Raw genomic sequence first — 20,579 nt, 5'->3', positions numbered from 1 at the left:
GCTACATTTTTAACTCTGCTTGGAACAGGAAGGCTGTTACTGCTCGTCTGCCAGGAGAGGTCACTTCACACAGGTTTTATATTACTTTCCTGGCACTCCCTCTGGCCCCGCAAGGAATGCCTGCGTCTCCCCTGCCTCACGCTTCTCCACATTTCCCACACCATTCTTAATCAATCATGTCGGTGGCGCAGCGGTAGAGTTGCTGCCTCACGGCGCCAGTGACCCGGGTTCCATCCTGACCTCGGGTGCTGACTACAGAGTTTGCATGTTCTCCCCGTGACCTGCGTGCATTTTCTCTGGGTGCTCCGGTTTCCCCACACATCCCAAAGACGTACTTTGACACAAGAGATTAGTGTGCAAAGTTAGAGCACATGATATTGAGGGTAGGGTATTGACATGGATAGAGAACTGGTTGGCAGACAGGAAGCAAAGAGTAGGAATTAACGGGTCCTTTTCAGAATGGCGGGCAGTGACTAGTGGGGTACCGCAAGGCTCAGTGCTGGGACCGCAGCTATTTACAATATAAACGATTTAGACGAAGGAATTAAAAGTAACATCTCCAGGTTGCGGATGACACAAAGCTGGGTGGCAGTGTGAGCTGCGAGGAGGATGCTAGGAGGCTGCAGGGTGACTTGGACAGGTTGGGTGAGTGGGCAGATGCATGGCAGATGCAGTATAATGTGGATAAATGTGATGTTATCCACTTTGGTGGCAAGAACAAGAAGGCAGATTATTATCTGAAAGTTGTCAGATTAGGAAAAGGAGAAGTGCAATGAGACCTGGGTGTGATTGTACATCGGTCACTGAAAGTAAGCATGTAGGTACAGCAGGCAGTGAAGAAAGCTAATGGCATGTTGGCCTTCGTAGCGAGAGGATTTGAAAATAGGAGCAGAGGTCCTTCTGCAGTTGTACAGGGCCCTGGTGAGACCACACCCGGAGTATTGCGTACAGTTTTGGTCTCCAAATCTGAGGAAGGACATTATTGCCATAGAGGGAGTGCAGAGAAGGTTCACCAGACTGATTCCTGGGATGTCAGGACTGTCTTATGAAGAAAGACTGGATAGACTTGGTTTATACTCTCTAGAATTTAGGAGATTGAGAGGGGATCTTATAGAAACTTATAAAATTCTTAAGGGGTTGGACAGGCTAGATGCAGGAAGATTGCTCCCGATGTTGGGGAAGTCCAGGACAAGGGGTCACAGCTTAAGGATAAGGGGGAAATCCTTTAAAACCGAGATGAGAAGAACTTTTTTTCACACAGAGAGTGGTGAATCTCTGGAACTCTCTGCCACAGAAGGTAGTTGAGGCCAGTTCATTGGCTATATTTAAGAGGGAGTTAGATGTGGCCCTTGTGGCTAAGGGGATCAGAGGGTATGGAGAGAAGGCAGGTACGGGATACTGAGTTGGATGATCAGCCATGATCATATTGAATGGCGGTGCAGGCTCGAAGGGCCGAATGGCCTACTCCTGCACCTAATTTCTATGTTTCTATGTTTCTATGATATGGGGAATGGCAGGAACGGGGTACTGATTGTGGATGATCAGCCATGATCATATTGAATGGCGGTGCTGGCTTGAAGGGCTAAATAGTCTACTCCTGCGCCTATTTTCTACGTTTCTATGTACAGGTTTATCGGTCAATTGGCTTTGGTAAACATTGTAAATTGCCACAAGTGTGCAGGATAACATTAGTATACGGGGATCGCTGGTCAGCACAGACACAGTGGGCCAAAGGGCCTGTTACAGAGCTGTACCAAAGAAACAAATACCTTTGACGGCACACAAATAACCTACTATATTTATCTGCTGATCGATATTTAGTGCCCCTATGTTTTCTTTCCATTTCTTTCTTTAAATTGTACACACCATTGAAATTATATAGTTCCACCACCAATGATCTGGAAGCTGGTGCTCCAGGCTCCTCTGTGATGCAGAAAAATCCCACCCCATCCCCCACCGGAAGTCCCCCCGAAAATGTGGTGCTAGCCTGGGTGAGGCGGCTGATCTCTACCTCATCGGAACTTCCGCGACCGATCGGCGGGTGTAATTTGCTTTCTGTGGCCGGGGCTCTGGAACTGCGGCTTGGCTCGAGCTGGCAGATCCATTCCCATAGCCAACTTCCGCAGCCGACTTTGTGGTCTTCCCGAGGCCGGTATCTCAGTCTTAAGGGCCTGTCCCACTGTACGAGTTAATTCCAGACTTCTCCCGAGGTTTCCCCGATTCGAACTCAGAGTATGTACGCAGCGGGTCCGTAGGAGTTTGTAGATGTCTTGTAGCAAAAAGTAAAAAGCAACAATTTTTTTCATCACAAGTATTTTTTTACTCGTGGGCATTTTTCACGGTGTTGAAAAAACGTCACGAGTTTACCGGATTTCTGTTACTTGTACGAGCCGCTGCGAGACATCCACGGACACCTACGCTACGGACATTCTCCGAGTTCATATCAGGGGAAAACTCGGGAGAACTCTTGAATGACCTCGTACAGTGGGACAGGCCCTTTACCGAGGCAGTGACCTCTGTTGAGCCAGCAAAATGGATAATACGGCAAGGCTCTGGAACCAAGGGTGCCAGAAAATAGGTGGTGGACCTATTCCAGGAAAATGTTACCATGACTCAAATCTCACTGAGGTCGTTGTACATTTAATCGTTTTCCAAGACGTGAAGGCATAGCTTTAAGGTGAGAGGGGCAGTCTAAAGGAGTAGAAACAAATAACTGCAGATGCTGGTTTATACACAAAATGATACAAAGTACTTTAGTAACTCAGTGGGTCACACAACATATCTGGAGAACATAGATAGGTGACATTTTGGGTTTGGACTCTTCGTTAGTCTGACCCATCGAGTTCCTCCAGCACTTGGTTGTTGTAGATCTAAAGCCAAGTTGTTTTAGTTACTACCACTTACATCAGTTAACGTCAGATGCTGGAGTTAATGTCAGATGCTGGAGTCTTGCACAGAACTCAAACTACAGGAGTAACTCAGTGAGTCAAGTAGCATGTGTGGAAGGAATGGACTGACAAATTACCGAGAAGTGAAAGGCCTGAATAGAGTGGATGTGGAGAGGATGTTTCCACTAGTGGGAAAGTCTCGGACCAGAGGTCATAGCCTCAGAATTATGTGACGTTCCTTTAGGAAGGAGATGAGGAGGAATTTCTTTAGTCAGTGGAATCTGTGTAATTTTCTGCCACAAAGGGCTGTGGAGGCCAAGTCAATGGAAATTTTTAAGGCAGAGATAGATAGGTTCTTGATTAGTACGAGTGTCAGGGTTATGGTAAGAAGGCAGGAGAATGGGGATGAGAGGGAGAGATAGATCATCCATGATCGAATGGAGGAATAGACTTGATGGGCCGAATGGCCTAATTCTTCTCCTATCACTTATGAACATGAAATTTCACCGGTTTTGGATCAATAGTGTTTTTATGGTCACATGTGAAGTGCTAACACAGTGAAATTATTTTTCCAGTTGAGTATCGCCATATCCCTGAACGTTGATTAGCAAGTGTATAGAAATAATCTACTGAGCCCGCATGTAAGAGGTGCCATTTTCAAAATCCACCATGCAGTTCTTATGACTATAATAATGACTGGAGTAAATAAAAAAACATTGTACATTAAATTAACTTATTTTACTGCATAGGAAAGAACTGCAGATGCTGGTTTAACTCAAGGGTAGACACAAAATGCTGGAGTAACTCAGCGGGACAGGCTGCATCTCTGGAGTGAAGGAATGGGTGATGTTTCGGATCGAGACCCTTCCTCAATCTGAGGAAGTAACTCCTGCTGAGTTACTCCAGCATTTTGTGTCTTCATATATTTTGTATCTTCATATATTTAAACGGACTCTTTTGTCAATTTTTCCGTAGGAAAAGAGCGGAATCTGGCGAAGATGTCACTGACTTGGAATCGACTGTGGAACAAACCCTAAAGGATGAGATTGAGGTGTTAATAAAAATTAAAGCCTCAGCTAAGATCAGGTACGGACGGTTGAGTTATATAACTGACCAAAAAAAAATAAACTTGTCATGTAATTTTGGGCGGTGCGGCTGGTTGAACCGCTGCCTCACGGCGCCAGTCCCCGGTTTGTCCTCCCACTGGTTGCTGTCTGTGTGGGGTTTTCACGTTCCCCCGGTGACTGTGTTAAGTTTCCTCCGGGTGCTCCAATTTTCTCCCACGACCCAAAAATAGTATGGAGTTAATAGGTTGATTAGCAACTAAATGATACACCTTCAGTGTACAGGTGAGTGGTGGGATCTTCATGAGTGATAGGAGCAGAATTAGGCCATTCGGCCCATCAAGTCTACTCCACCATTCAATCATGGCTGATCTATCTTTCCCTCTCAACCTCATTCTCCTGCCTTCTCCCCATAACCCCTGACCCCTGTACTAATCAGAATGGTTTGGTGAGAATGTGGGGAGAATGAACAATGGAATGAATGTAGAATTGGTGATTGATGGTCAGCATGGACTCGATGGGCTGAAGGGCCTGCTTCCTTGCTACATTTCTCTACTGCTTCTGTGAATAATGTTTGAGAGTCATGGAGGTATTTGATCATTGATTAAAATATTAATCATGGGTCTCTCGTCAGTAATAAAAATGATCAAATCTTCAGAAATTAACCTTTTTTAACCCAAAGTTTGAGTTCTAGCTGTTGTATCATTGCTCTAACGTTTAGAAAGAAAGCAGTAATTATAGTGCTCTATGGATACAATTAAAATGACCATGTGTTTTTCCTCTGAATGGAAGCTTTGAAGAGTGAAACATAACTGTGCAGGGATTTATACTGAAGAAGGGTCCCGACTTGAAATGTCACATATCCATGTTCTCCAGTTCACATCGAGTTCACAGAGTGTACAATGGTGAAAACAATGTCAAGTACAAGACCTATCTATGTTCCCCACAGATGCTGCCTGACCCGCTAAGTTACCCCAGCACTCTGTATTTCTTCATACTTAGCCAAGTGAGACTTATGGATTACACTTTACAGCAGTACAATGTAGCTAAGGGCTTATCCTGCTAAAAAGTTCTGACTATATAGAAAACTGGCAAAGAAGGCATATGGTATGCTTGGTTGCATAGGTGGAGGTATTGAGGCCAAGAGTCATGGAGTCGTGATGCAGCTTTATAGGACTTTGTTAGGCTGCATGTGGAGGTTTACCAGAACGCTGCCGGGATTCGGGGGTTTCAGCTACAGGGAGAGGTTGAACAGACTGGGATTGTTTTCTCTGGAGCGTTGGAGGTTGCGGGGAGATCTGATAGAAGCATATAAAATGATGAGAGGCATAGAAACGGTAGACAGTTAGATTCTTTCTCCAGGATGAGAAAATCAAACACTAGAGAGTGTAGCTTTATGGTGAGAGGGGATACAAAAAGAAATATGTTGGGCAGGTTTTTTTTCACAGAGGGTGGTGGGTGCCCGGAACGTGCTGCTGGGAGTGGTGGTGGAGGCAGACACGATAGTGGGGTTTTAAGAGATTTTTGGATGAGAACATGCATATGAATGAAATAGAAAGATATGAATTATGTGCAAACAGATAAGAGTTGGTCTTGAGACCATAAAATATAGGATCAGAATTAAGCCATTCGGCCCATCAAGTCTGGGTCTGCCATTCGATCTTGGCTAATCGACTTTTCACTCTCAACCCCATTCTCCTGCTTTCTCCCCATGGGGTGGGGGAGGGAGAGGGGTGTGTGGGCAGGGGGGGGGGGGGGGGTGGTGGTGGCTGTAGTCGCTGCAGACTGCACCCCACACCCTCAGCTTTCGGCCTCACTCTGCGGCTCCAGGATCTTCGAGCTGGTCGCCGCAGAAGCAGCCCACACGCTGCCCACTCCCCGCACGCTGCTCTCTCCATACTCTGCCCACTCCCCGCACGCTGCTCTCTCCCCGCACTCGCTCAACACACTCTGCTCACTCCGCTCCTTCAGCTTTATTCTCCTCGCCACGGTGGTTGACAGCGGGTGCTGGGAGGGGCGTTTTTTACGATTTTTAAACCATCATTACTTTTGTACTATTCCACCGATCGGAAGAAAACTTGTTGCACTTGCCGCACATGAGAATGGCGAGTAAGGTTGCGAAAATCGTAGCGCTATTGGGCACCGTTTTTGCCCAAATGTAGAAACAATGCAAACCGGAAGAGGACAAGATGAGAGTTTTATAAATATACTAGACTAAGTGGGACCCGTTGGGTCCCATGTTCACACGGGAGGGCTGGTCCCCGACACAATATTCCACCTCTCCACCAATTCCAATATTGGTGGCCAGTGGGGGTGCTTTCTGGAGTGCTGGTATGTGTTCTTGGGGTGGCAGCTCAGTCCCTCAAGCCTGATCTGCTGGCAGCTCACTCACGGCTGGTGGGCTGGCAGTTGACTCATGACTATTCCTTGAAATTCCATTTCAAGCAGGGTGCAAGGCCACCAAATTCAAATCCATGTTCCTACCATTTCAAGCAGGGTGCAAGGCCACCAAATTCAAGTGCAGTTTCCTACCACTTCAAGCAGGGTGCAAGGCCACCGAATTCAAGTGCAGTTTCATACCACTTCAAGCTGGATCCAAGGCCACCAAATTCAAGTGCAGTTTCATACCACTTTCAGCAGGGTGCAAGGCCACCAAATTCAGTGCAGTTTCATACCACTTCAAGCAGGATGCAAGGCCGCCAAATTCAAGTGCAGTTTCATTCCACTTCAAGCAGGGTCCAAGGCCACCAAATTCAAATGCAGCTTCATACCATTTCATGCAGGGTGAAACCACCATAAAACCAGACAAAACACCAAACTCACAGTTCAGTAGACATTCAGTGTGTTCAGTTGATTCACAGCTCAGACAGAGTCATGACCTCTCCCTCCCCCATCATGCAGAGACTGAGCCACACCCACACTTCCGGGTTTTATAACCCCTCCACCTCCCACCGGAAAAAGGTGTGGCTTTCATGGCGTGATTGACAGGAGAGAGATTCTCAACATTTTTTAAACACTAATAACACTTATTTTTCATTGATGGGAAGAATTCTCTGCACCTGCTCAGCGGAGTGGGACTGAGTAAGATGGCCAAAATTCACAGCCGTAAGTGGTAGCGTTTTAACTAAAATCAATATACAGGAAGTAAGTGCATTTGCAGTAAGTAGTGCCTTTTAACTTCAAGCCAAGGCACCCAAGCCACCATTTGCAGTAAGTGGTGCCTTTCAACTTCAAGCCAAAGCACCCAAGCTACCATTTGCAGTAAGTAGTGCCTTTCAACTTCAAGCCAAAGCACCCAAGCCACCATTTGCAGTAAGTAGTGCCTTTCAACTTCAAGCCAAAGCATCCAAAACACCATTTGCAGTAAGTAGTGCCTTTCAACTTCAAGCCAAAGCACCCAAGCCACCATTTGCAGTAAATAGTGCCTTTCAACTTCAAGCCAAAGCACCCAAGCCACCATTTGCAGTAAGTAGTGCCTTTCAACTTCAAGCCAAAGCACCCAAGCCACCATTTGCAGTAATTAGTGCCTTTCAACTTCAAGCCAAATCACCCAAGCCACCATTTGAAGTAAGTAGTGCCTTTCAACTTCAAGCCAAAGCACCCAAGCCACCATTTGCAGTAATTAGTGCCTTTCAACTTCAAGCCAAATCACCCAAGCCACCATTTGAAGTAAGTAGTGCCTTTCAACTTCAAGCCAAAGCTCCCAAGCCACCATTTACAATAAGTAGTGCCTTTCAACTTCAAGCCAAAGCACCCAAGCCACCATTTGCAGTAGGTAGTGTCTTTCAACTTCAAGCCAACGCTCCCAAGCCACCATATGCAGTAAGTAGTGCCTTTCAACTTCAAGCCAAAGCACCCAAGCCACCATTTGCAGTAAGTAGTGCCTTTCAACTTCAAGCCAAAGCATCCAAAACACCATTTGCAGTAAGTAGTGCCTTTCAACTTCAAGCCAAAGCACCCAAGCCACCATTTGCAGTAGGTAGTGTCTTTCAACTTCAAGCCAACGCTCCCAAGCCACCATTTGCAGTAAGTAGTGCCTTTCAACTTCAAGCCAAAGCTCCCAAGCCACCATTTGCAGTAAGTAGTGCCTTTCAACTTCAAGCCAAAGCACCCAAGCCACCATTTGCAGTAAATAGTGCCTTTCAACTTCAAGCCAAAGCACCCAAGCCACCATTTGCAGTAATTAGTGCCTTTCAACTTCAAGCCAAATCACCCAAGCCACCATTTGAAGTAAGTAGTGCCTTTCAACTTCAAGCCAAAGCACCCAAGCCACCATTTGCAGTAATTAGTGCCTTTCAACTTCAAGCCAAAGCACCCAAGCCACCATTTGAAGTAAGTAGTGCCTTTCAACTTCAAGCCAAAGCTCCCAAGCCACCATTTACAATAAGTAGTGCCTTTCAACTTCAAGCCAAAGCACCCAAGCCACCATTTGCAGTAGGTAGTGTCTTTCAACTTCAAGCCAACGCTCCCAAGCCACCATTTGCAGTAAGTAGTGCCTTTCAACTTCAAGCCAAAGCACCCAAGCCACCATTTGCAGTAAGTAGTGCCTTTCAACTTCAAGCCAAAGCATCCAAAACACCATTTGCAGTAAGTAGTGCCTTTCAACTTCAAGCCAAAGCACCCAAGCCACCATTTGCAGTAAGTAGTGCCTTTCAACTTCAAGCCAAAGCACCCAAGCCACCATTTGCAGTAAATAGTGCCTTTCAACTTCAAGCCAAAGCACCCAAGCCACCATTTGCAGTAAGTAGTGCCTTTCAACTCAAGCCAAATCACCCAAGCCACCATTTGAAGTAAGTAGTGCCTTTCAACTTCAAGCCAAAGCTCCCAAGCCACCATTTACAATAAGTAGTGCCTTTCAACTTCAAGCCAAAGCACCCAAGCCACCATTTGCAGTAGGTAGTGTCTTTCAACTTCAAGCCAAAGCTCCCAAGCCACCATTTGCAGTAAGTAGTGCCTTTCAACTTCAAACCAAAGCTCCCAAGTCACCATTTGCAGTAAGTAGTGCCTTTCAACTTTAAGCCAAAACACCCAAACAACCATTTGCAGGCAGTGCCTTTTTACTTCAAACAAACCATATTTTCATTTTCAAACCACATTAAGAGGACTCACAGTTGTGTAGACATTTATTCAGTGTTATTCAGAGCTCAGAGAGACGTGACCCTTGGCTTCATCCATCTTGCAGAGACTGAGTGAGGCACACCACTTCCTGGTTTTATAGTCCCTCCCCCTCCCTCCAGCAGGGGCAGCAGAGGGAATGGTGAATTTAAAAAAAACATTAATATCTTTTTGATTTGTCATCGATGGGAAAAATCCTACGCACCCGTAAGGCGAGGTGGCCAAAAATGACGGCCATAGGTGGCGGCGTTCTGTCGGCAATTGCAGCACAGTGGGCCAAAAGCGGTCAAGATCAGAGTTTTAGTAATATAGATAGATGTGGAGAGGCTGTTTCTAATAGTGGGACAATCTAGAGGCCACAGCCTCAGAGTAATAGGATGTATCTTTAGAAAGGAGATGAGGAGGAATTTCTTTAGCCAGAGGGTGGTGAGTCTGTGGAATTCAGCCACAGACTGCTGTGGATAATAATAATAATAAATTTTATATTTAATGGGCGCCTTTCATACAAAATCTCAAGGACACCTTACATAGTAATCGGAATAAAAACATATAATCGGAGTAAAACAAGTAATTAAAGACATCACAATGACACAAATTAAAAACAGAATTCAATCCAAAAACAGAAAATCAAAAACACAGTGTGAAGAGAGAGCAGCGGCAACCAATTCGTGCCAGCGTCCACTCTCCCTTCACGGCAGCCATCTTGGACACAGACCTACAAGACTACAGTTAGACAAAAAAAATCATCCCCCCACAGTGGATAGCACTGTGGAGGAAGGCACAATGTCCAGTCCCCACCCCTTGTTCACCCCAAAGTCAGGCCTATTGGGGCCACCGCAATTGCCTCTACGGAGGCCCGATGTCCCTGGCCGTTCTCACCGGGTGGTCTTGCCCCGGCGTCGGGAGAGTCCTTTCGGCGGCTGGGCCACTTGGAACGGCCGCTTCTTGGTTGGAGCCCGCGGCTGCCGAAGCCGACAAGGCCGCGCCGGTTTGGAGCACCCAGGCTCCAGATGAAAAAGTCGGCGACCGCTCTCCTCACTGCCGCCTTGCCGCCTCTACGCACGCCGCCTCTCCGCTCCGCAAACCCGCAGCCCGGAGATGTTGCTCACGGCGGTCCAGCTCGCCAGAGCTCCAGCGCGGCGACCCAGGCAAGGCATCGCCCGCTCCGCTCCAGCGCTCCAGCGCTCCAATGCAGTGCCGCCACGCAGGCCGAGGTGCTGGGTGGTTCCCGCCAAGAAAAGGCCCTCCAAGCCCGCTGGTAGGCCACGCCGACGGGTCGACGGGCAGCCCGGAAAAAAGGCTGCCACACCGACCAGGTAGGGACCTATAAATAAAGTAACACCTACCCCCCCACATTAAAAGACCATATCCCCTACAAACAAAAAAACAGGACTCACTAAAAACTAAAAAAAAACGAATTTAAGACGGACGGCTGCTGCTAGCAGCCGTTCACCAAGATGGCTCCTCCTCCAATGGATGCCGTCAATTGATATTTTTACGGCGGAGATTGATAGATTCTTGATTAGTAAGGATGTCGAAGGTCATGGGAAGAAGGCAGGAGAATGGGGTTGAGAGGGAAAGATAAATCAGCCATGATTGAATGGGGCAGTAGACTGGATGGCCCATTGGCCTATTCCTGCTCCTATATCTTACTGGTCTTATGGTTTAGAAAAGAGGTGGAGGCGGGACACGGCTTAGCAAGTGATAGGTGGATACAGGCGAGGGGGGTGGATTGGCTGGTCTGTGGAGTCAGTGAGTCCACGCCGACCAGCGATCATCCATTAACTTGTTCTACCCTACACATTTGGGGCAATTTACAGTCGCCAATTAAACCCACAAACCTGCATGTCGTTGGAATGTGGGAGGAACCGGAGCACCCGGAAAACACCCATGCGGCCACAGGAAAATCGTAGAGACAGCGCCTGTAGTCAGGATAGAAGCCCGGTGTCTGGCGCTGCAAGGCAACATCTCTACCGCTGGGCCCTATGAATTTTACTTTGATCCTGACTTGTTTTTTTCTTGTAGATCGGTCAGTTTTCTTTCATTGCCAAACGGGGAGGTGAAGATTGTGGCACTGTTGCAGAACAACACAGTTGAAGCGTTCAACCTGAACTCCACAGGAATTACACCAGAGTACACAAACTTTGCCAGAATAACCATTGCTGGCCACCGGACCGATACAAGAACCCTGGCCTTCAGCTCTGACAACATCGCAGTACTTTCTGCCTCAGCTGAGACGGTCAAAGTATGGAACAGGTCGGTAGCATTTATTTTCTGTCACATACTTTTTCCCGGCTTCTGAGCCAAAGCTTGTCTGTCTACAATTGACATCATCAGAGAAAGTTGGAAAATCGGGAAAAAAGCTACTAGCCAGTTCAAGAGGAAAGCTTTGTGATCCTTTAACGGCCTGTCCCACTTACGTGTCCTTGGCACGCTAATTACGCGACCTCTTGGTCGCGTTGAGCTGCGATGGTCCCGCGAAGGTCGGGCGCGATTACATGCGACCGCTTACAGCCGTCTGGAGCGAGTGACGTCATTTGAAGATGGACACAAAGCTGGAGTAACTCAGCAGGACCGGCATCATCTCTGGAGAGAAGCAATGGGGGATGTTTCGTGTCGAGACTCTTCTTCAGTCTGAAAAGAAGGGTCTTGACCCGAAACGTCACCCATTGCTTCTCTCCATAGATGCTGCCGGTCCCGCTGAGTTACTCCTGTATTTTGTGTCTATCTTAAATTTTCTTGGCCCCGCTCTGGGAGTAGAAGTGGGGGCGGATCCGGACCGCAACGGCCGTGAGCCCCAGGCTAAGCTCGGCGATCGTTTGCCTGCTTCTGCTGCTGTTGGAGGTGAGACGTTGCGTCGCACCAGGGTCTTGGGCCTGTCCCACTTTGGCCGTCAGTTACGCGACAGGCCGTTGGCGCGCGAAGACTTCGTTCGCTACAAAATTGCGGAGCCCCGCGCGATGTCGTGCACAACTACATACCCCTCCACGCTTCTAAGTGGGACCGGCCCCACGTGGCCATACGATGCCCGTGCGCCTCAACATGACGACGAGGTCCCGTAATTTGCGTGCCAAGGACACTTAAGTGGGACAGGCCCTTTACTCATTCATCTCTGGAACGTGGCTTCAAATGGAGCTAGGCTGGTATAATTCAAGAGCAAAACACAAAGTGCTGGAGAAACTCAGCAGGTCAGACAGAATCTGTGCAGTGAATGGACAGGCTTGGTCTGACCTGAAATGTCACCTCTCCTTCCCTACACAGATGTTGGCTGACTCACTGAGTTCCTCCAACATGTTGTCTTTTCCTCAGGATTCCAGCATCTGCAGTTCCTTGTGTCACCATCTGGATGTACTTGAGTGGCAAGTTGGGTTGGTAGATGGTTTGTGTCCAATCAAAAATGCTATTATGTTTAATCGAATCCACATTTTTAATTTTAAAATATTCCAATTTATTGTACTTGGATCATGCATGTGTATATACTCCGACATGACACGCACACATATTAATTAAATTCATGATTGAACAAGTATACAACCATTATCTGCCAACATCCTCTCCTGTGTACATTCATCTCCCATCCCAGTCTTATTTTCCTCGTTTACCCCATCCCTTCCACCAGTACCCCTCCCTCCAGCTTTACATTTCACTCCCTCTTCGCCCCTTTTCGAACACCCTTTAGTCTCCTTTTCATCTCCAGTCTTTGTCACTTACTCCACCCATCTGCCAATCCCTCCCCTCCCTCCCCTCACCTGTATCCACCTCTCACTTGCCAGGCTTTGTCCCACCCCCATCTCTCTTTTTCATCTTTCTCCCCCATATTCCATCAGAAGGCTCCCGACCCAAAATGTCACTTGTCCATCCCCTCCACAGATGCTGGCTCGCTGAATTCCTCCAGTACTTTGTCTTTTCCTCAAGATTGCAGCATCTGCAGTTCCTTGCAACTCCATTCTCCATATACGTTGGTCGGTGTTGGTAAACTAATGATGTATACAGAATGCAGCACAACACGTTCTCCAAATGCATGCTTGAAGTTGTAAACATTAGACGTAGAACACGTGTCCTGGTCCTTGATAGTCACTTCATGCTTTCCCAATCCTCAGGTCCAGCCTGCAGTGTATCAGGACCATGGCATGTCAGTACTCGCTCTGCTCTCTGTTTGTCCCTGGGGACAGGCAGATTATTTTGGGGACCAAGGTAAGATACAGATTTATTACAATTCATTGTTTGTTCATGTCAATAAAGCAGTGCTCACAGCACCAGAGACCCAGAATCGATTCTGGCTACGGGTGCTGTCTATATGGAGTTTGTACATTCTCCCCGTGACCTGCCTGGGTTTTCTCCGAGATCCCCAATTTCCTCTTACACTCCAAAGACGAGCAGGTTTTTGGTTAATTAGCTTGGTGTAAATGTAAAATTGTCCCTAGTGTGCAAGGTCGTGTTAATGTGCGGGGATCGCTGGTGGGTGCGGGCTCAGTGGACCCAAGGTCATGTTTCCATGCTGTATCTCTAAACTAAAGTATTACAGGATATCATTATATTATATCGTATCTAAATTCATTTGAAATCTAAATAAATCCTGTGGTATTGCGATTCCTCTTGTGGTGCATCAGAGTAAATTGAAAACAAACTTTCTTGGCTATTTTGAAAGTTTATTATATAACAATGCACTCAGCAGCAGAATATCTCTACACGCGTGGTGAAGAAGTCCCAAAAGCATCTTGATCTGGCTTTTTGAGTCACCAGGAGGGTCGTTAGTTTAGTTTTAGTGTAGTTTTACTTTGGTTTTGGATTAGTTTAATTTAGTTTAGTGATAGAGCAGGACCTTAAACCAGGGGAGCATCAGCAAAGGACTAGCTCAGGTGGGCAAGGACAAGATGGGCCGAAGGGCCTGTTTCAGTGCTGTATAACTCTACGAGTCTAGGTGTACACTCAACTTTGAAAGAGCAACATCAGCAGAATTCTTGCATTGTCTTATTGCAAATAAACTACACAGCAACATTCATAATGTGCCAACAATGTCCATTCATGTGACCAGTGTGGATACAGGGCCTATTGAAAGATGCATCATGGTAACACGGCTCTTCAGCCCACTGAGTCCATGCGACCATCGATCACACTATGTCACACCAGTTCTATGGTATCCCACTTTCACATCCATTCCCTACAAACTAGGGGCAGTTTTACACAGGCTTCAAACCCGCACGTCTTTGGAATGTGGGAGGAAACGCTAGCAATCACGGTTGTGAAAGAAACGCACGTAATCACATGGAGAACAACTCAAATGACAATGACGTGGACATTTGTTACTCAAAACAAAGTTTTCTCTCTCTGCATTATCAACTTTTAATTGATAGTTTTGACATTTCCAACACCTGATCTTTGGCACACATCATTATTGTTCATGATCATATGTTCTAGGAACAGAATAAGGCCATTCAGCCCATCAAGTTTACTCTGCCATTTAATCATGGCTGATCTATCATTCCTTCGCAGCCCCATTCTTCTCCCCTGACACCTGTACTAATTAAAAATCTGTCACTCGGCCTTAAAACTGTCCATCAACTTGGCCTCCAGCCGTCTGTGGCAATGAATTCCACAGATTCACCACTTTCTGACTAAAGAAATTCCTTCCCTCACCTTTCTAAAGGTACATCCTTTTATTCTGAGGCTGTGACCTCTGGTCCTGACTCTCCTACTAGTGGAAACATCCTCTCCACCCACTCTATCCAGGTTTGTTTTGGAAAGGAATCTGGTTATCTGGTAGACAAAAGTGCTGGAGAAACTCAGTGGGTGAGGCAGCATCTATGGAGCGAAGGAATAGGTGATGTTTCGGGTTGAGACCCTTCTTCAGACTAATGTGGAGGTGGGGGAAGAAGAAAGGAAGAGGCGGAGACAGTAGGCTGTGGGAGAGCTGGGAATGGGAGGGGAAGGAGGGAGAAAGCAAGGACTACCTGAAATTGGATAGGTCAATGTTCATACTGCTGGTTTGACCTTATCTGATAGTCAGTCATAGAGTCATACAGTGTGGAAACATGCCTTTCAGCCCAACTTGCTCACAGCAACCAGCATGCCCCATCTGCACTAGTCCCACCTGCCCTGTGTTTGGCCCATATTTCCTCTAAACCTTTCTTATCCATGTACCTGTGTAAATGTATTTTAAATGCTGTTATAGTACCTGCCTCAACTACCTCCTCTGGCAGCTCGTTCCATATAACCACCACCCTCAATGTGAAAAGGTTGTCCCTCAGGTTCCTATTACATCTTAACATTGGTTAAGGTTCTTAACATTGAATACAATGGCGATCAGTCAGAGTCGAGTCTGCTTGTCCTCCTGGTGTGTACTTTCCGTCGATTCCTCCAGATGGGCGTGACATCTTCTAACGTGGGAAGACTGGTGCACGGACCTTGACAGACCCCGTGGGGACCAACGGCATGGGCTCCGGTACAGTCGGGAGTCTCTCCCTGCTGCAGCTTTCTTCCACCTTCAATAGACAATAGACAATAGGTGCAGGAGTAGGCCATTCGGCCCATCGAACCAGCACCACCATTCAATGTGATCATGGCTGATCATCCCCAATCAGTACCCCGTTCCTGCCTTCTCCCCATATCCCCTGACTCCACTATTTTTAAGAGCCCTATCTAGCTCTCCCTTGAAAGCATCCAGAGAACCTGCCTCCACCGCCCTCTGAGGCAGAGAATTCCACAGACTCACCACTCTCTGTGAGAAAAAGTGTTTCCTCGTCTCCGTTCTAAATGGCTTACTCCTTATTCTTAAACTGTGGCCCCTGGTTCTGGACTCCCCCAACATCGGGAACATGTTTCCTGCCTCTAGCGTGTCCAAGCCCTTAACATCTTTACTCAGAGAGTGGTAGCGGTGTGGAATGAGCTTCCAGTGGAAGTGGTGGCGGCAGGTTCGTTGGTATCATTTAAAAATAAATTGGATAGGCATATGGATGAGAAGGGAATGGAGGGTTATGGTATGAGTGCAGGCAGGTGGGACTAAGGGAAAAAAGTTGTTCGGCACGGACTTGTAGGGCCGAGATGGCCTGTTTCCGTGTTGTAATTGTTATATGGTTATATGGTTAACAATCTTATACGTTTCAATGAGATACCTCTCATCCTTCTAAACTCCAGAGTGTACAAGCCCAACCGCTCCATTCTCTCAGCATATGACAGTCCCACCATCCCGGGAATTAACCTTGTAAACCTACGCTGCACTCCCTCAATAGCAAGAATGTCCTTCCTCAAATTATGGGACCAAAACTGCACACAATATTCCACCATCCTCTGCCTGTTCCACCATGGAGGTCGGCTTCTTGGGCTGTGCTTTGTCAGGGACCTCGAGCTGCCCTGCCAGGAGCACAGCTCCAGACGGTTTAGGCCAGAGGATCTTTGGCGGACGCAAGCATCTCCTCTGCAACAAGGTGGCGACTGCCGGAGAAGAATGAAGACCAGGCTCCCCCTGCCATGCCATTTCTGGGTGATTTGGAAGCAAACAAGGACAAATGTATTGAAAATCGTCACAAAATTAAGAGAAGAAAGGGTTGTGAGCAGAAATGTTGCCGTTCACCCCTTAAGTTTCATCCAAGTTGAAAAACCAATTAAAACAATTCTGATAAACGTCGGCAGTTTTGGTCATGAGTTTATCGTTTGATTCCAATCTGACCTTTAATGATTCCTCTAAATTCTTTAGAAACTCGGCATTCCAAATCACTTTGTAACGGTTATAAACTAGACAAATTAACATGTATGTGTGAGTGAAGGCTTGATCAACTCATTGTTCATTTGAGAATGAAATAATTTGGCCATTCAATGTAAAATTAAAGCTTGCCGCTCTGAAGACAGACACAAGGTGCTGGAGTAACTCAGTGGGTCAGGCAGCATCTCTGGAGAACGTAGATTGGTGACATTTCAGGTTGGGACCCTTCTTCAGACCCGAAACGTCACCTATTCCTTTTCTCCAGAGATGCCGCCTTTGACACCAGCATTTTGTGTCTATCTTTGATATAAAACCAGCATCTGCAGTTCCTTCCTACACATTTTGGCTGCTCAGGACTCGAGGGTCTGAGCTACAGGGAGATGTTGAGCAGGCTAGAACTCTATTCCTTGGAGCGCAGGAAGATGTGGGGTGATCTTATAGAGGTGTCCAAAATCATGAGAGGAATAGATCGGGTAGACGCACAGAGTCTCTGCCCAGAGTAGGGGAATCGAGGACTAGAGAACATAGGTTTAAGGTGATGGTGTGGGCGGGAAGGGGAATATTTAATACGAACCAGGGGGCTTATTTTTTCAGACAAAGTGTGGTGAGTGTATGGAACGAGCTGGAGGAGGAGGTGGTTGAAACAGGTACTATAGCAAAGTTTGAGAAACATTTCGACAGGTAGATGTATAGGACAGGTTTAGAGGGATCATAATCATAATCGTAATTTATTATGCAACATACGAGTAATTTGGTTTGCCAGACAGTCATAACAAAAAAGACACACAACTACAGAACGATTGACATAAACTTCCACCACAGCGGCTCCTCCATGTTCCCCATTGTGATGGAAGGCTATAAAGTCTTATCTTCTTTCCTCCTTTCTTCCTGCGGTCGGGGGAGTCGAACCATCTGCAGCCGGCGATCGAGCTCCCATGTCGGGACGGCCTAAGTTCCTGCATTGGGGCAGTCGAAACTCCTGCGGCTTGGAGTTCCCAAAGTCGGTCCCTAACCAGGGACCACGAGCTTCAACGATGTTGAAGTCCGCAGCTCCCGAGGATTGGAGCACCAAAGGCCGACACCCGGCAAAGGGATCGCTTGCTCCGAGATGTTAAAGTCCGCAGCTCCCGCAGGTTGGAGCACCAAAGGCCGACACCTGGCAAAGGGATCACCCGCACCGAGATGCTAAAGCCCGCAGGCTCCGCGGTTTTGCAGCTCTAGAAGTCCCAAACAAGAGGCGGCCAACTCCACGATGTTAGACCGCAGTGTCGATGGAGATACGGCATGGAATAATTCGCATCTCTGTCGAGGAAAGAAACAACTAAGTACCCCCCCACCCCCTATCACCCCCCACCCCCCCAATCACCCCCCACAAATACAAAACTAAAGATAAACTAAAACATACATTTTCCGATAAATTAAAAACACAAAGAAGGAAAAGACAGACAGACCGTTGGCGAGGCAGCCATCGTGTGGTGCCCCTGGTGATGTGGGCCGGTGGGATTAGTGTAGATGGGATATGTTGGTCGGTGTGGGTAAATTGGGCTGAAGGGCCTGTTTCCACACTCTATAACTCTAATCTAGATCAGATGTATGTGGATGGAAGAAAAGACAGCAAATGAAATATATTATTTTATAAGTTAAACTCGTTATTGGCATCCAGCTGATTTAGATTAAATGTCCTGACATTTATTGTGCTTCTTCTTGTTTCCTGTAGTCTGGAAAGCTGCAACTCTTTGATTTAGCATCAGGACTTATGTTGGAGACATTGGATGGCCACGAAGGAGCAGTATGGTCTATTTCACTGGCACCTGACCAGGTAATGTGTTCTATATACGTATAGTTCATTTCTAAGTGAGATCAGAACATTATTCTCATCTTAATGCATTGCCAGGGGTGATGATGGAGACGGATACAATGGTGGCACTCAAGAGACTTATAGAGAGGCACATGTATAAGCAGGGAATGGAGGGATATGGATCACATACAGGAAGGTGAGATTAAAATCTCATCTGAAATCTAAATAAAGTTGTATTTTAAAGAAAAAGGGTGGCACGGTGGTGCAGCGGTAGGGTTGCTGCTTTAGAGCACCAGACACCCGGGTTCAATCCTGACTAAGGGGACTGTCTGTACAAAGTTTGTACGTTCTTCCTGTAACCGCATGTATTTTCTCCGGGTGCTCCGGTTTCTTCCCACACTCCAAAGGGTTGTAGGTTAATTGGCTTATGTTAATTGTACATAGTCCCTAGTGTGCAGGGTAGTGCTAGTGTACGGGGAGATTGCTGGTCGGCGCAGGCTCGGTGGGCCGAAGGGCCTGTTTCCGTGCGGTATGTTTCAATCAATACCTTAGCCGATATTCCCCACATACAAGTCAAGGTCCTGATGTATATCTAAGCTAAAACGGAACTAAAACTAGACTAATGGGCCTGTTTCCTTGCTGGATCTCTCAACTAAAGTAATCAAGTTTACATTATAGGAGTTTGCAGGAAATGTCTAAACCTTGCACCGGAGGAGAGTTAAAGCCAATGTATATAATTTAATACATTGTACTGACTAGGAAGGGGAACCCAATTGCGAGCAGCTACAAGAATAATGAATTGCATCTGTGGAAAATAGCCGTGTGCCAAGACCCTCGCCACCACGTGCCAACGTCCGTTGGTGTGAAAATAGCAGCAGCCTTCATCGCTGGCCAGAGACAAGTAACATGATGCCCAGGGCTCAGCTGGCAGAGTAGAAGAAAGGCCCAGGATAGCTGCCAGCAACGGTGGGGTGGAGACAGTTACAGCTGTGCGGACCTTTGACCCTCTGCACATCCCAGAGTCCAGTACGCTGGGTTCTTTGGTCACTTGCAGTAGATGACAAGTGTGTACAGGGGATTACTGCTATCTGCAGCTCCCTTCCAAGCCACCTACCATCCTGATTTGGCATCATGTCTGGCATGGACATTGTTGGCCGAAGGGCCTGTTCCTGTGCTGTGCCTTTCTATGTTCCATGGCACAGTCGGGGCCAAAAACATTAAAGTCAAAGGCTCAACAAGAAATGTCAAATATTCCATTCCACGATTTAAAAGGAAAGCAGCTATCATCATTTCTGGCATTGAAACAGAACATAGAGAGCACAGCCCAAGTACAGGCCCTTCGGTCCACAATGTCTGTGCCGGACATGATGCCAAGACTATCTCTTACCTGCCCGCACAGAACCCATATCCCTCCATTCCCTGCATTTCCATGTGGCTATCCAAAAGTTTTTTAAAACACCATTATTGTGTTGCCTCCACCAACATCCCCAGCAACGCATTCTAGCTACACCACCTCTCTGTGTGTAATATAAACCTGACCCGCACATCTCCTTTAAACTTTGCTCCTCTCACCTTAAAGCTGTGCCCTCTAGTCTTTGATTTTTCCATCCTGGGAAAAAGGTTTATCTTAGCATCACGCATCACACAGACATTGTGGGCTGAAGGGCCAGTTCCTGTGCTGTACTGTTCTATGTTAAAGTCTGATAGGAAGTGACAGTATTGTGCACTGAGTGGCTTCATTGTCTCACAAACATTTGATAAATGTTGATGACATGTCGATTCTTTCTCCCAGCGTGGCATTGTTTCTGGAAGTGCTGACAAGACGGTGAAATTTTGGGAATTTGAGTTGGTGAAGGATGAAAATTCCTCACAGACAAGGTAAGCAATGAAAGGGAAAGTGAATGTACTCGAGTAACAAGGGCAGCACAGTGGCACAGATGCGAGAGCCGTTCCCTTACAGCACCAGTGACCCGGGTTCGACACTGACCTCAGGTACTGTCTGTGTGGAGTTTGCA

At 46.9% G+C, this 20,579-nt stretch overlaps 1 protein-coding gene across 4 annotated transcripts in view; it reads left to right on the top strand.

Moving 5' to 3' along the window:
- Positions 1-20,579, top strand: part of wdr3 (WD repeat domain 3) — a 78,019-nt gene that overhangs the window by 31,375 nt on the left and 26,065 nt on the right. For all 4 annotated transcript variants that reach the window (XM_033033468.1, XM_033033467.1, XM_033033469.1 and 1 more), the window contains 5 exons: positions 3,864-3,974; positions 11,093-11,323; positions 13,168-13,261; positions 18,484-18,585; positions 20,357-20,442. In XM_033033468.1, the coding sequence (XP_032889359.1) occupies positions 3,864-3,974; positions 11,093-11,323; positions 13,168-13,261; positions 18,484-18,585; positions 20,357-20,442 (624 nt within the window). The remainder of the gene's footprint in view (positions 1-3,863; positions 3,975-11,092; positions 11,324-13,167; positions 13,262-18,483; positions 18,586-20,356; positions 20,443-20,579) is intronic.

The sequence above is a fragment of the Amblyraja radiata genome, chromosome 14 (assembly GCF_010909765.2).
Source record: "Amblyraja radiata isolate CabotCenter1 chromosome 14, sAmbRad1.1.pri, whole genome shotgun sequence".
Classification (NCBI taxonomy): domain Eukaryota; kingdom Metazoa; phylum Chordata; class Chondrichthyes; order Rajiformes; family Rajidae; genus Amblyraja; species Amblyraja radiata.
This window is presented reverse-complemented; position numbering and strand designations above follow the sequence as displayed.